The 10,595-nt window shown below is 41.0% G+C and overlaps 2 protein-coding genes across 4 annotated transcripts; one reads left to right on the top strand and one right to left on the bottom strand.

Annotated features, from left to right (window-relative positions):
• Positions 1-1,073: 1,073 nt before the first annotated feature.
• Positions 1,074-7,850, bottom strand: LOC105190718 (hyaluronan mediated motility receptor). Of its 2 annotated transcripts, XM_011153617.3 has the most exons (15): positions 7,549-7,850; positions 6,062-6,234; positions 5,478-5,771; positions 5,146-5,370; positions 4,590-5,057; positions 4,312-4,494; positions 4,021-4,221; positions 3,570-3,764; positions 3,361-3,494; positions 2,870-3,242; positions 2,523-2,750; positions 2,368-2,436; positions 2,117-2,223; positions 1,879-2,032; positions 1,074-1,362 (listed from the first exon to the last, which is right to left on the bottom strand). In XM_011153617.3, exons 1-15 carry the CDS (start codon positions 7,592-7,594, stop codon positions 1,189-1,191), a joined length of 3,024 nt encoding a protein of 1,007 aa, XP_011151919.1. In that variant the 5' UTR covers positions 7,595-7,850; the 3' UTR covers positions 1,074-1,188. The 2 variants fall into 2 exon arrangements, with proteins under 2 accessions (XP_011151919.1, XP_011151920.1); XM_011153618.3 differs by lacking the exon at positions 2,368-2,436 and having other exon boundaries at positions 7,549-7,594.
• A 267-nt stretch (positions 7,851-8,117) lies between these two features.
• Positions 8,118-10,577, top strand: Ostgamma (oligosaccharide transferase gamma subunit). 2 transcript variants are annotated; one of them, XM_011153619.3, is made up of 8 exons: positions 8,118-8,573; positions 8,656-8,834; positions 8,911-9,028; positions 9,301-9,441; positions 9,559-9,699; positions 9,768-9,918; positions 10,025-10,190; positions 10,374-10,566. In XM_011153619.3, the coding sequence occupies exons 1-8, from the start codon at positions 8,490-8,492 to the stop codon at positions 10,387-10,389; spliced, it is 996 nt and encodes a 331-aa protein (XP_011151921.1). In that variant the 5' UTR covers positions 8,118-8,489; the 3' UTR covers positions 10,390-10,566. The 2 variants fall into 2 exon arrangements, with proteins under 2 accessions (XP_011151921.1, XP_019700445.1); XM_019844886.2 differs by having other exon boundaries at positions 8,490-8,573; positions 10,350-10,577.
• The last annotated feature ends 18 nt before the right edge of the window (positions 10,578-10,595 follow it).

The following is a 10,595-nucleotide window of genomic DNA, read 5'->3' as shown; positions in this document are numbered from 1 at the left end:
TATACGCGATAACACCGGCGAATTCGTTCGGCGAAAGTTTCCCTCCCACCCGGCCGCAAATTACATCCGCGCCCGGTTTTGTCATAGAAATTGAGCTATTTAAGTTCATCTTGGCACGTCGCGAGGATGCGCGGAAACGCTGCTTTACTGCGACAGGACGGTCGTTATTAACGGTAAATAGACGAGACGTTGATAAGATGGAAACTAATTAGATCGTGGTGGTTGTCGGCGATGTTTAAAATTCATGTGCCTATTGACCTTAGAGAGGAGGTTCAAAGAGGCAGTAGCTTCACGGAGCAGTGATTACTGGTGTCAAGAGCCTGCCACGGGTGGAATGTATAATATGAGCATACGAGCCGCGAATCCCGGCGCATGGCCTGGCATAATAAAGTCTAATCACGTGAATGAGTCGCCGATAATTCTAGCAGGTACTGTTGTAATCTCTTTCGAAACGACATCGCTGTGCGAGACGCGCGTGTGTAATTAATAATACGCTCGCCATTACACACGCACGTCCAACGGCCGGTTTTGTCGACGTTACACTCACATTACGGCTCAGATGAGTTTGTTGAGAAGGAATTCGGCGTCTCGCTTGAATAATTTAATCTTACGTACTTTGGCGTGTTCCCGACACGGTTCCACGCATACTCGGCACCGACCGTTATTTATGGGAAAATTTTTCATCAACGGTCCACATCGAGTAGAATTTTTCTCTTGAAAGACAGCACTGTGATATGAAAAGTGCGTCGTAGCACATATTTTATTATTAATTATATTTCATACAATATGTTTTCCTAGAAAATACTAGATGTCATAATAAAAAAAAATCCCTTAAACATACAAGTTTTTGCATAATCCTAAAAACGTGCCGCGACGGAAACGAGTTGTGACCAATTTAACCTAGGTTTGAAACACATAATGGCGCAAAATTAACAGTAATTATTAACAATATATTTATAATTCTTATAAAAGAAATATATATCTTTCGACATCATATAATCCCCTTTTTTAACGATGTGAATAAAATATTAAATTCTCGGACGATTATTTCCCGGTTTTTCCTCGGCATATTATTCGTGCACGCATCGCGAATCGATTTATATTTATAGCCTACATCGACACAATAAGAAGTTGAAGCGATTAACCTTAACCGTTAGTTAAACGATACATCTTAGATACTAGTTAGGATTAATCATTTCTACTCCTTAACGGCGTTGCCAGTGTCTTATGCGGCGAAGAAATGGGAGTTGAATGTATTCCAATGTTCTCCTTGCCTTTCCAATGAGATCGCTTCTCCTCGGCTTTGAACTTTTCTATAGTCTTTTGTTGCTGTTCGATTATTCGAGTTTTGGTAGACAATTCCTAAAAAGAAAGTATTAGCCTTTCAGATATACGAAGATAGACACACAAACAATATCTACGTAATATGCAATTATATACAGACACAATTATTTATAATAAAAATAATGTTAGTAACATGCGCTGTATTTGGACAAATAAAAACAATGTGGGATATGCTTCGAAACAAAAACATTTATTTCTCAATAAAACTAAAATAAATGCTTAAAGAAATAATATATAGCTTTGATTATTAGTGCATATATTATTTCTTTACATATAGTACATAGAATAATTAAACAGTAAATCAACAGGTAATTCCCGTCGAAACTGAATAATGATCGACATGTTATTTAAATGTTCGTATCGAACAATAATTTGTATCGAATAATAATTTGTACTCGTGCTTGCAAACAAATCGTACACAAGCATTTTTACTTGTTCTTAATAGTAACATAGACGTAATGTCTGTAAAATGTCTTTAATATCACATACGTAAATTAAGAAAACTGCAAAAAGCAGAACGACGAACCAACGCACCTGTTCCAATTGGTAGATTTTATCTTTTAGCTGTGATACGTGCTTGATCTTTTGCTTAGGGTTCTGATGACCGATCATTTCCGCATACTTCGCGCTGATTTCTTCAAAGTCCTTCTTAAGACGGCCATTGAGATCTGCAATTCTCTTGGACTCCCTGTGCAGAAAATAATAGACATTATCCTTCTTTTTTTTCAAAGTCACGATCAAAAATGACTTTTTCATGCTAATCAGAACGCACTCTTCAGCCTCTTCTCGTCGCGCCCTTTCTTCTTGGAGTTGCTGCTTAAGTACATTCTCCGCAGTTTCCCATTTTGTTTGACCTTCCTTTAATACCAGAGTGACCTCCTGCAATGAAATATTTCATTTTTCAACAATGCTCATGTACAAATTTTAATAGATATTAATGTCGAGATCTAATATCTATAGATACTTAAAAAATTATGCATTGATATACACATAAATTGTAATTTTATTAAAAATTGTATATACCTCCGAAAGCATTATATCTTTTTCAAGCGTATTTATTCGTTGAGAATACTCATCCATCCGAGAATTTATCTATAAATATTCCGTCTATGCGTTTAGTACACATCATTTCGTGATTTATCGTTTTAGTTATCGTTACATATTTAAAAAATACATACCTCATCTACGACTTTCTTATATTGCGTTGCTTGAACTTGATTTTCTTCGTACATTTCTTTTAGATTCTTTAATTCATCCATTTGCTCCAATTGTTCCGTAAGCTTGCTATTCTCTAGCTCCATTCGTGAAATATCAATCGCTTGAACGTCATTTCGTTCTTCCAATTTGAGTAATAGATTCTGCGCATCACTGAGATTATTAGCCATTTCGCCGAGTTGTTTTTTCATCTACGGTTAAGATATAACAACTCTATCACAAGTTGGCTTTTAGAAAATACGAATTCTTAACATCCTCGCGGATTACAATTCTCGAATTGAACTCATTGATGCCTCGAACGTGTAATTACCTCGTCATTTTGAAGAGTCTTCTTCTCACAGTCGTTTTGCAGTTTTGCCATTTCCTTCGCCGCTATTTGCTTCAAATTTTCAATTTTCGCCTCGAAGATAGGTTTGATCGCCTCGAATTCGGATAAACTGTTGATTTCCAGCTGATCCACCTTTTCTCTTTGCTCGTCCAGTTCTTCCATGAGCGCATGTACTTGTTCGTGCACTAATTGCGAATTATTGCGCATCGCACTGAGCAGATCCTTGTGCTCATGTATACAGTCCTCACCGCGTTTAAGTTCATGCTGCAGTCTCTCTACTTCGGCATTGCTCTGTGCCAGGCGATTAGTAAGCGCGGCGACGGATGCTTGATTTTCGGCCATTATCACTTCGAACCTAAACATTTCAGACACTCGAAATAATCTGCCGGTGGTCGGGCGATCGCCCGATAAAATATAAATATACGGGCGAGATAAGAAGTCGATCACGCTCTCGAGAATTCGCCGATACCAACCTCTTCCTTCTAGCGACCATCTCGGCTGCCTCCGCCCTGATGTGATCTTTCAAAGCTCTCAATTCTTCCTTCTTCTCCGCTAATTCGGTTTCCGCCTTATCTAACTCAACTTGCAAACTTTGACTAAAACTTTCCTAAAAGTCACACAATTCATCGTGACAACATCGCGTTACAAGCAGTGCCATCAATTTTGACGTCACGATAGTCACCTGAGTTTCCACAGACGATCTTAGCTCCTCGAGCGTCGCGGAGAGCTTGGTGATTTCGGCGTCCCTCTGCGAAAGTTTGTCGTCTAATGCAGCACGCTCCATTTCCATACGAGCCAAACACGCTTTGTATCTTTCGGCAGCAAGTTGCATCTCCTCCTCCACAACGTTTCGTGCCTCTATGATCATGGCGTTAACCTAAAAGCACACGAATCCCGAATTTTTTAGTAGCTCGCAAACACTCTTTCCCGTTGCAGCGAAAAGCGATAAATGTTATCAAACATCACAGGAAACGAGTTCAAAAAGAAGCGAAAGAAAGCAACGTCCACTACAGAGAAGAAGAGTGCAGCACTCTGTCCCCGTAAGAGTCCCCCAGATATTCACGCAAGTGTTAGAGGAAAACGAGCAATCAGTCAGTGATGTTTGGCATTTTACGCACGTGTGACCCGCTTACTTTCGCGTCGCATTCAACGATTGCTCTCTTCACCCGTTCCTCGCTTTTGGCGCGACACGCCGCTAACGTTTCCCTCGTAACGGCCTCTGCGTTCTCGATCATTTTCTGGGCATGTTCCATTATCCGTTTCTTCTCCTCCTCGATCTTCTCTTCCGAAGCTTGCTTCAAATCGTGCAACTCCTTATCTTGTGCCATTGTAACCTGCATAAAGCAACTTAGTATATTTAACGATCACGATTATTGCAAATTGCATACATGTCCTGTTAATGAGATAATTATGCATCACCGTACATTTTCCAGTTTTTCCAAGTACTCTTCTTCGATGTTCACCAACAATTGGTCCAATTTTAACTTCTCTTCAGCCTGCCGATTCCTCATGTCATCAAAATCTTTTTCATATTGTTTCACCACAAAAGCATATTTTTCATTTGAGAGCTCCAGTTCTCTTTGAGCCTCGCACAAACGCCGAGACACCTAAAAAAACGTGAACGAAGAAAATTTCATGAAAAAACCGCACGATTATAAAAGTCGTTTGCAGCAGGCGTATTGTACGTGTAGGCCATACGCACATCTTTGTAAAGGCTTTGAACCTCCTCTAATTCTTGCGTAAGGAAAGTGTTTGTTTCTTCCGCTTTGTGTAGCATCGCCTCCGTTTTCAATTTAATCGTATCCTTGAAAGTGAGCAATCCTTTTTTCTCTCTCGCGTGCTCGTCTTTCATATGTCGAATTTCTTTCTCGTATTTATCGGTGAGGTCGGAAGTGCGTTTGATAGAATCGTCGGCCAGCTTCTCGTATTCGGCCTTGAGCTCGTCCAACTCACACTGCAAGGTGGACAACTGGCTCTGAAGTCTTAGGATAACGTTCTGTCGCTCCTCCAGTTCGGCTATGAGATGCGATCGCTCCTGCGTTAAATCGGCGACACACGTATCGAGCTGACATTTTTCCTTTTGCAACAACCCAATATCTGTATCGCGATCCTGCCTCACCGTTTCTAGTGTGCTCGTAAGTTCTGCGATGTGCGTTTCGAGGGCAACGATCTGTTGGAAAGAAAAACAAACGCGATTTTAACGTACAGCGTATGTACGTCGCACACATTTCAGAACGCGAAGAAAATCCCCGACCCACCTTCATTTTGTTTTCCTTCTTTTTGGCACACAATTCAGCTTCTAACGTTATTATTCTGTCTAATATTTCGGCCGCGCGAGTTTGAAGCTCCGACTCGATTGTCTTTCGCGTCGAGAATTCCTTCTCTTTCTCTTCGGACACCTCCGATAGTTGCGAGCGAAGTATCTGCATTTCCACCTCGTGTTTTTTGTCGTGATTGGTCAATACCTCCTGCTGCAACTTGGCCTGTAAGTTGGAAGAAAGAAAATGAAAAATACATAACAAAAGAATGAGCGACGGCGCTCAGTCGATATCGAGCGAGTAGTTTTTTGTTTAGAGAGAAATATGTCGACCATTGTCTCTATATCTTTCGTATGCTGCTCCTCCATTTCAATCTGCTTCTTGCTCAACTCCTTCAGTTCAGCCTGTAATTTCTGCACATCCTCTTTCATTTCCTCGATGTACTTCTCCTGCTCCTGTATAGTCTTATCCTTGTTTACGCATTCCACTTGAAGATCCGCGAGATGCTGCGCGGATTCGTACTTCATGTCCTGATTGTCATCTGAAGGCGGGAGCTTGTCTTTCGCCTTGCGAGCGATTTCTACTCCCGCCGATTTCTTAACCAACCGTTTTCGAGGCATCTGGGGCTGCAGTAAAAGTACAATCACGTGATTTAACATTCGATTTCACTCATAACGATGCATCTCCTCTCCGATTTAATTACATCCTCGAGAATCTCTCGCATCGTTCCCATCTAACATTGTTCTCAATTCATTGCTTCCCAACGAGAAAAATAATGCGAATCCTTACGCGCGAGCGATCACGCCGCGAAACATTATGTAAACAGATGTAGTAGAAGCGAATAATAATTTATATCGCAAACAATATACATATACGAGAGCCCTCTCGAAACGACGAGACTCGTTGCGATTCTTACCGTACGAAAAGCGGGGATTGGGACGACTCCGACGCTCTTAGCGGACAACGATGCGTTACCTTCCGCGCTGTGCAAGCTCCTGGTGTCCAGGAATCTATCGGACTTTTCGATCACGAGTCCTTTCACTTTACTGTCGAATTTCGGATCGTAAGCTCCTGGTGGAGGTGCCTCGCCTGCGGCAAACAAAATGAAATAAAATGAAAATCGTGCGTGTGTTTATGAGATGAAAGAAATGACCATCGTCGAAATGAATCTTTATTTGTTCTTAATATCGCGCGATATCGATCGATTCCGCGAGAACGAAGATATGAGAGGGGGGGAGGGGGCGGGGGGCGGGAGGACGAAGACAAAAGAGACAAGGGGGAGGGAAGAACGGCGCGGCTAAATGGACTTCCTTTTGGCGCGCGTCGTAGCGTATATGGGGAGCGGGGAGCGCAAATGGGGAGACAGCTGTTCTGAATGCAACGGACACGTCTCTATGGGGTCGTAGAATAACCAGGTGTAGTTCCGTCGCCAATGTCCTCGGCCATCCCGTCGTCGTCGTCGTCCGCACGGGTAAAACATCCTTTCCTTTTTATTGTCGCGCGTCTCCTCTCCCCGCTAAAGGGATCGATATATAAAATTTAAAGGGCCCCGGACCGCGCGACATGGCGATACATAAGGATAAGATACGAGAAATAAGGAATAAAATATGACATCGCGTCTCTCCAGCTCCTTGAACATTTTTGTATGCGACACGGCGAAGATACGGCGAGAAGTAGAGAGGGAGAGTGGGTGGTAAGTGCAATCGGAAGAAGATACGCGACCGAAGAATAAACGGATCGACGGACGTCGCATAGCGGGGGGGAATAACGTTGGACGTTATCGTAGCAGATAGCATCAACGTCGTTCAAATCAATTAAAATACGAGACCCAAGAAATATCAACACAAGTATCGGTTTTTCATATTCGCGCGTAGCGCATCGAGACGCTTGTTTATCGAGATATTCGCTGATACGTTTGAATATGCATACGTTATCTGATGCAATCGTGGACGTTGTATCTTACACGCGTGATCGAGGTATACAAATGAGACTCTTGATTATTCACCAAAATACAAAATACATCATAATCGAGTAACATGACACAAAAACTTTATATATATATATATATATATACACACATGTGCAAAATTGTAACAATATCGAAATTGCTGACAAATAGATTTATTTTAAGCCGTTGAAATCGTCGTAGCAAACATCGCAAAGAAACAGGACGAATTTACGACCAAGGCGAATCTGCGTCAAAGCATGACATGTCGAAAATTTTCCCGCCAACACGTGATACATGTATGTCGTGTTACCCATCCGGCCTATTGACAATTACGAGTCAGATCGATTGTCTCAGATCCCGTTGTAGACGTGCGAAGAGACAGACGAACGGGCCAGAGTACCAAGTAGAAAGTCGGTGCAAGCAACAGGTCTCGCCGTTAACACAAGGTGACTTACTTCCCATCTCGTTGAAGCGTTGTATCCTCGCCTTGGAGAAGGACATGTCGCAGAGTACCTCGCGTCTCTGCACTCGCAAGAATAATACTCGGACGGGGTTAGCCTATCGAGAAACGTCAACAAGACGCGAGGATGAGAGAATTACGACGACGACGACGTTGACACCTCTACGTTCCTCCGCCGTCCACCCTCCGCAACCTGCACCCCGCTTGTGCCGGAAGAATCCGTCGGACCGAAAGCCACACGAGTACGTTGAACACTGCACGCTTGCACGGACGATTCGTCTCGAGCGACTCGCTACATCGGTTACTTTCGATTTAAAACGACGGTTATCCGACACTCAAGCGCGGCGATTCGTGTGTGCAAATTGCGTGAAGGACCAATCGCGTAAGCCGTTGAGATTCAACGACTCCCGTCTGATCTGTCCTTCTCTGTCTTTTCTGTGAATTCCTGAGATGCTTTTGTTCTCTCTGTCTCTCATACGCAATCTTTGTTTCACGAGATCCCCGCTACGAGCCGCCACCATCCTTGGCGTAAACGTAGTACGACTCAATGACAGGCTCGACGGCCACTTTCGAATAGTGTGACTCGACTCAACGGCGGAGCGCACGTTCTTCTTTTTCACTTACAAATAGCACGATTCGATGATAAATCGAAAAAACTTTTATTTTCGATCTGTACGATGCGCGCAAGACGAACTTTTTTCGTAATTTGAATATAAATTTGAAATATATCCGGCCGTGGATACGCACTCGGGATAAATGCGCACGTCAAATGCCACGTTGTATCGTGCAAGCCAATAGGGATTAGTGTGATATCGTCCGCGCGATCATACCAGTGACCGCTGATGTGTCGCCGGTAGGAGAGATATTCTCCTCCTGCCAAATTTTCTATAGCATCAATTTTCTATAGCATATCAGCCTTCCTCGGAGTTGTCAGCGATGAAGTCTAAGCTTTACATTACATTCCTGCTTCTTTCCGTCTTATGCTTAAGCTATGTCGCCTGTCAATATAGGACAAAAAACGTAAGGATTCCACAATATCTCCCTCGTTTAGCAACCAGACGGTCTGTTTGTCTCTCTCAACAAATGTCATCCGTTTTTGCAGAATCAAGGCTCCTCCTTGGCGGAGCGCGTGCAACAATTGATGGAAATGGCTGTGAAGAGATCGGTGCTGAAATTCAATGGGCCGAAATTTAAACAGTATATTAAAGCTACTCCGAGGAACTACTCTGTCATAGTTATGTTTACTGCTATGGCACCTCAGAGGCAATGTCAGATTTGCAGGTAAATCTGCAGAAATATCGATGTTTCGATAAAGAACACTAGAGAAAGCATATGCTTATGCAATGGTTTGTTTCAGACATGCCAATGATGAGTTCACAATAGTAGCAAATTCATTTCGGTATTCCCAAGTATATTCCAACAAGTTGTTCTTTGTCTCTATTGATTTTGATGAAGGATCTGATGTATTTCAGTTGGTGAGAGAACAATATTATTCATAGGAATTTGGGATATATACGGTTAATGTAGAAACATTTTGTTACAAAATTTAATATGCTTTTTATCCTTTTCTAGGCCTTGGTAGATATACACCGTTTAATTTTTTCTGATTGTTATATATTTTTTCCATTAACCCTTAGTATCAAATTTTTTAACTTGTAATGGTGTTTATCTGACCAAAGAAAAAGAAAGGCCAAAATCAAAATCTTAGATAACAATATCCAACAGACTTGTAAAAACATTGTTGCAGATGAGGTTAAATACTGCACCAGTGTATATGCATTTCCCACCAAAGGGCAAACCAAAGCCTGCTGATACTATGGATATCCAGAGAGTAGGATTTGCTGCAGAAGCGATAGCTAAATGGATCAGTGAGCGAACAGATATTCAGGTATAAAGCTCGTAGAATTTTGGAGCACTCTGGTTATATTACAATTATATGAATATTAGTTTCGTAATACCATATGTTTTATATAATTTTCATGATACATCTGAACATTGATTATAGATCAGGGTATTTAGACCACCAAATTATTCTGGCACAATAGCAGTAGTAATGCTGCTGGTTCTCATAGCAGGTTTCCTTTATCTCAGACGTAACAACTTGGACTTTATTTACAACAGAACCATCTGGGGGCTTGGCGCTTTGGTACATTTTGTCTAAATATTTTTATCATAATTTTTTTGAACAAATGAGATTAAATCACTTGTTTATAGTTCTTTGCGTTAACTATGACTTCTGGACAAATGTGGAATCATATTAGGGGACCACCTTTCATCCACAAATCACCAAGTGGAAATGTAGCTTATATTCATGGATCCTCACAAGGGCAGTTTGTACTGGAGACTTATATTGTTATGATTTTAAGTATCCTTTTGCTATACTTGAAGGTTGTTTCACATAGGAAAAAAGGATATACAGAGAACAGAATAATGTTTTATATATCAATATGTCCTTAATTTAATGTTAAAAGATGGAGCAGTGGTGTTAGGAATGATTTTAATGACCGAGTCTGCAGCTCGTAAAGGCGATGTTAAAAAGCGCAGGATATTTGCTGTGATAGGCTTGGCGTTAGTTGCAATTTTCTTTAGTCTTCTCCTGTCAATTTTCAGGAACAAAGCTCAAGGCTACCCATATAGGTATATGTTTGAAATCTTACCAAAAATAGATTAATGTACAAACAAGCATTATTATTCGAAGCATGATGATATGTTTTGAAAATCTGATAAGATTTCAATAATATCGTCATGCTTCATGTTCGTATTTTTATAAGAATTATCATCACAATCGTATCCCAGGGAAGAATAATTTGTATGTTTCAGCTTACTATTCAAATAACTAATTCATATAGGAAAGTATTTCTACATGATCTCCATTAAACAACAGGAAATTTCTGCAGCTTAATATGGAATGAATTGAACTAGAAAGATTTTTTTACAAAGGATAAAATGTTAATATTGTTACAAATGTATCATTATTTTCGTCTTTATTACAGTATACGTAATGTAAAATAATGGATATTTGCAATTATTATTCTTCAATAA

This window comes from Harpegnathos saltator, unplaced genomic scaffold (genome assembly GCF_003227715.2).
Source record: "Harpegnathos saltator strain DR-91 unplaced genomic scaffold, Hsal_v8.6 scaffold81, whole genome shotgun sequence".
NCBI lineage: Eukaryota > Metazoa > Arthropoda > Insecta > Hymenoptera > Formicidae > Harpegnathos > Harpegnathos saltator.
Note: the sequence above shows the minus strand (reverse complement) of the source record. Positions and strands in the feature narration are given on the sequence as shown.

What these genes read in the sequence shown, in the direction of transcription:
- LOC105190718 (XM_011153617.3), bottom strand. Translation starts at nt 7,594, where the DNA reads ATGTCCTTCTCCAAGGCGAGGATACAACGCTTCAACGAGATGGGAA. An exon ending in ATAAGAAAGTCGTAGATGAG is followed by an intron (nt 2,437 to 2,522) that starts GTATGTATTTTT and finishes GAATATTTATAG; the next exon opens with ATAAATTCTCGGATGGATGA. An exon ending in CGACGAGAAGAGGCTGAAGA is followed by an intron (nt 2,033 to 2,116) that starts GTGCGTTCTGAT and finishes TTTTCTGCACAG; the next exon opens with GGAGTCCAAGAGAATTGCAG.
- Ostgamma (XM_011153619.3), top strand. Translation starts at nt 8,490, where the DNA reads ATGAAGTCTAAGCTTTACATTACATTCCTGCTTCTTTCCGTCTTATGC. An exon ending in TCTGGGGGCTTGGCGCTTTG is followed by an intron (nt 9,700 to 9,767) that starts GTACATTTTGTC and finishes ACTTGTTTATAG; the next exon opens with TTCTTTGCGTTAACTATGAC. An exon ending in TTATATTGTTATGATTTTAA is followed by an intron (nt 9,919 to 10,024) that starts GTATCCTTTTGC and finishes TAATGTTAAAAG; the next exon opens with ATGGAGCAGTGGTGTTAGGA.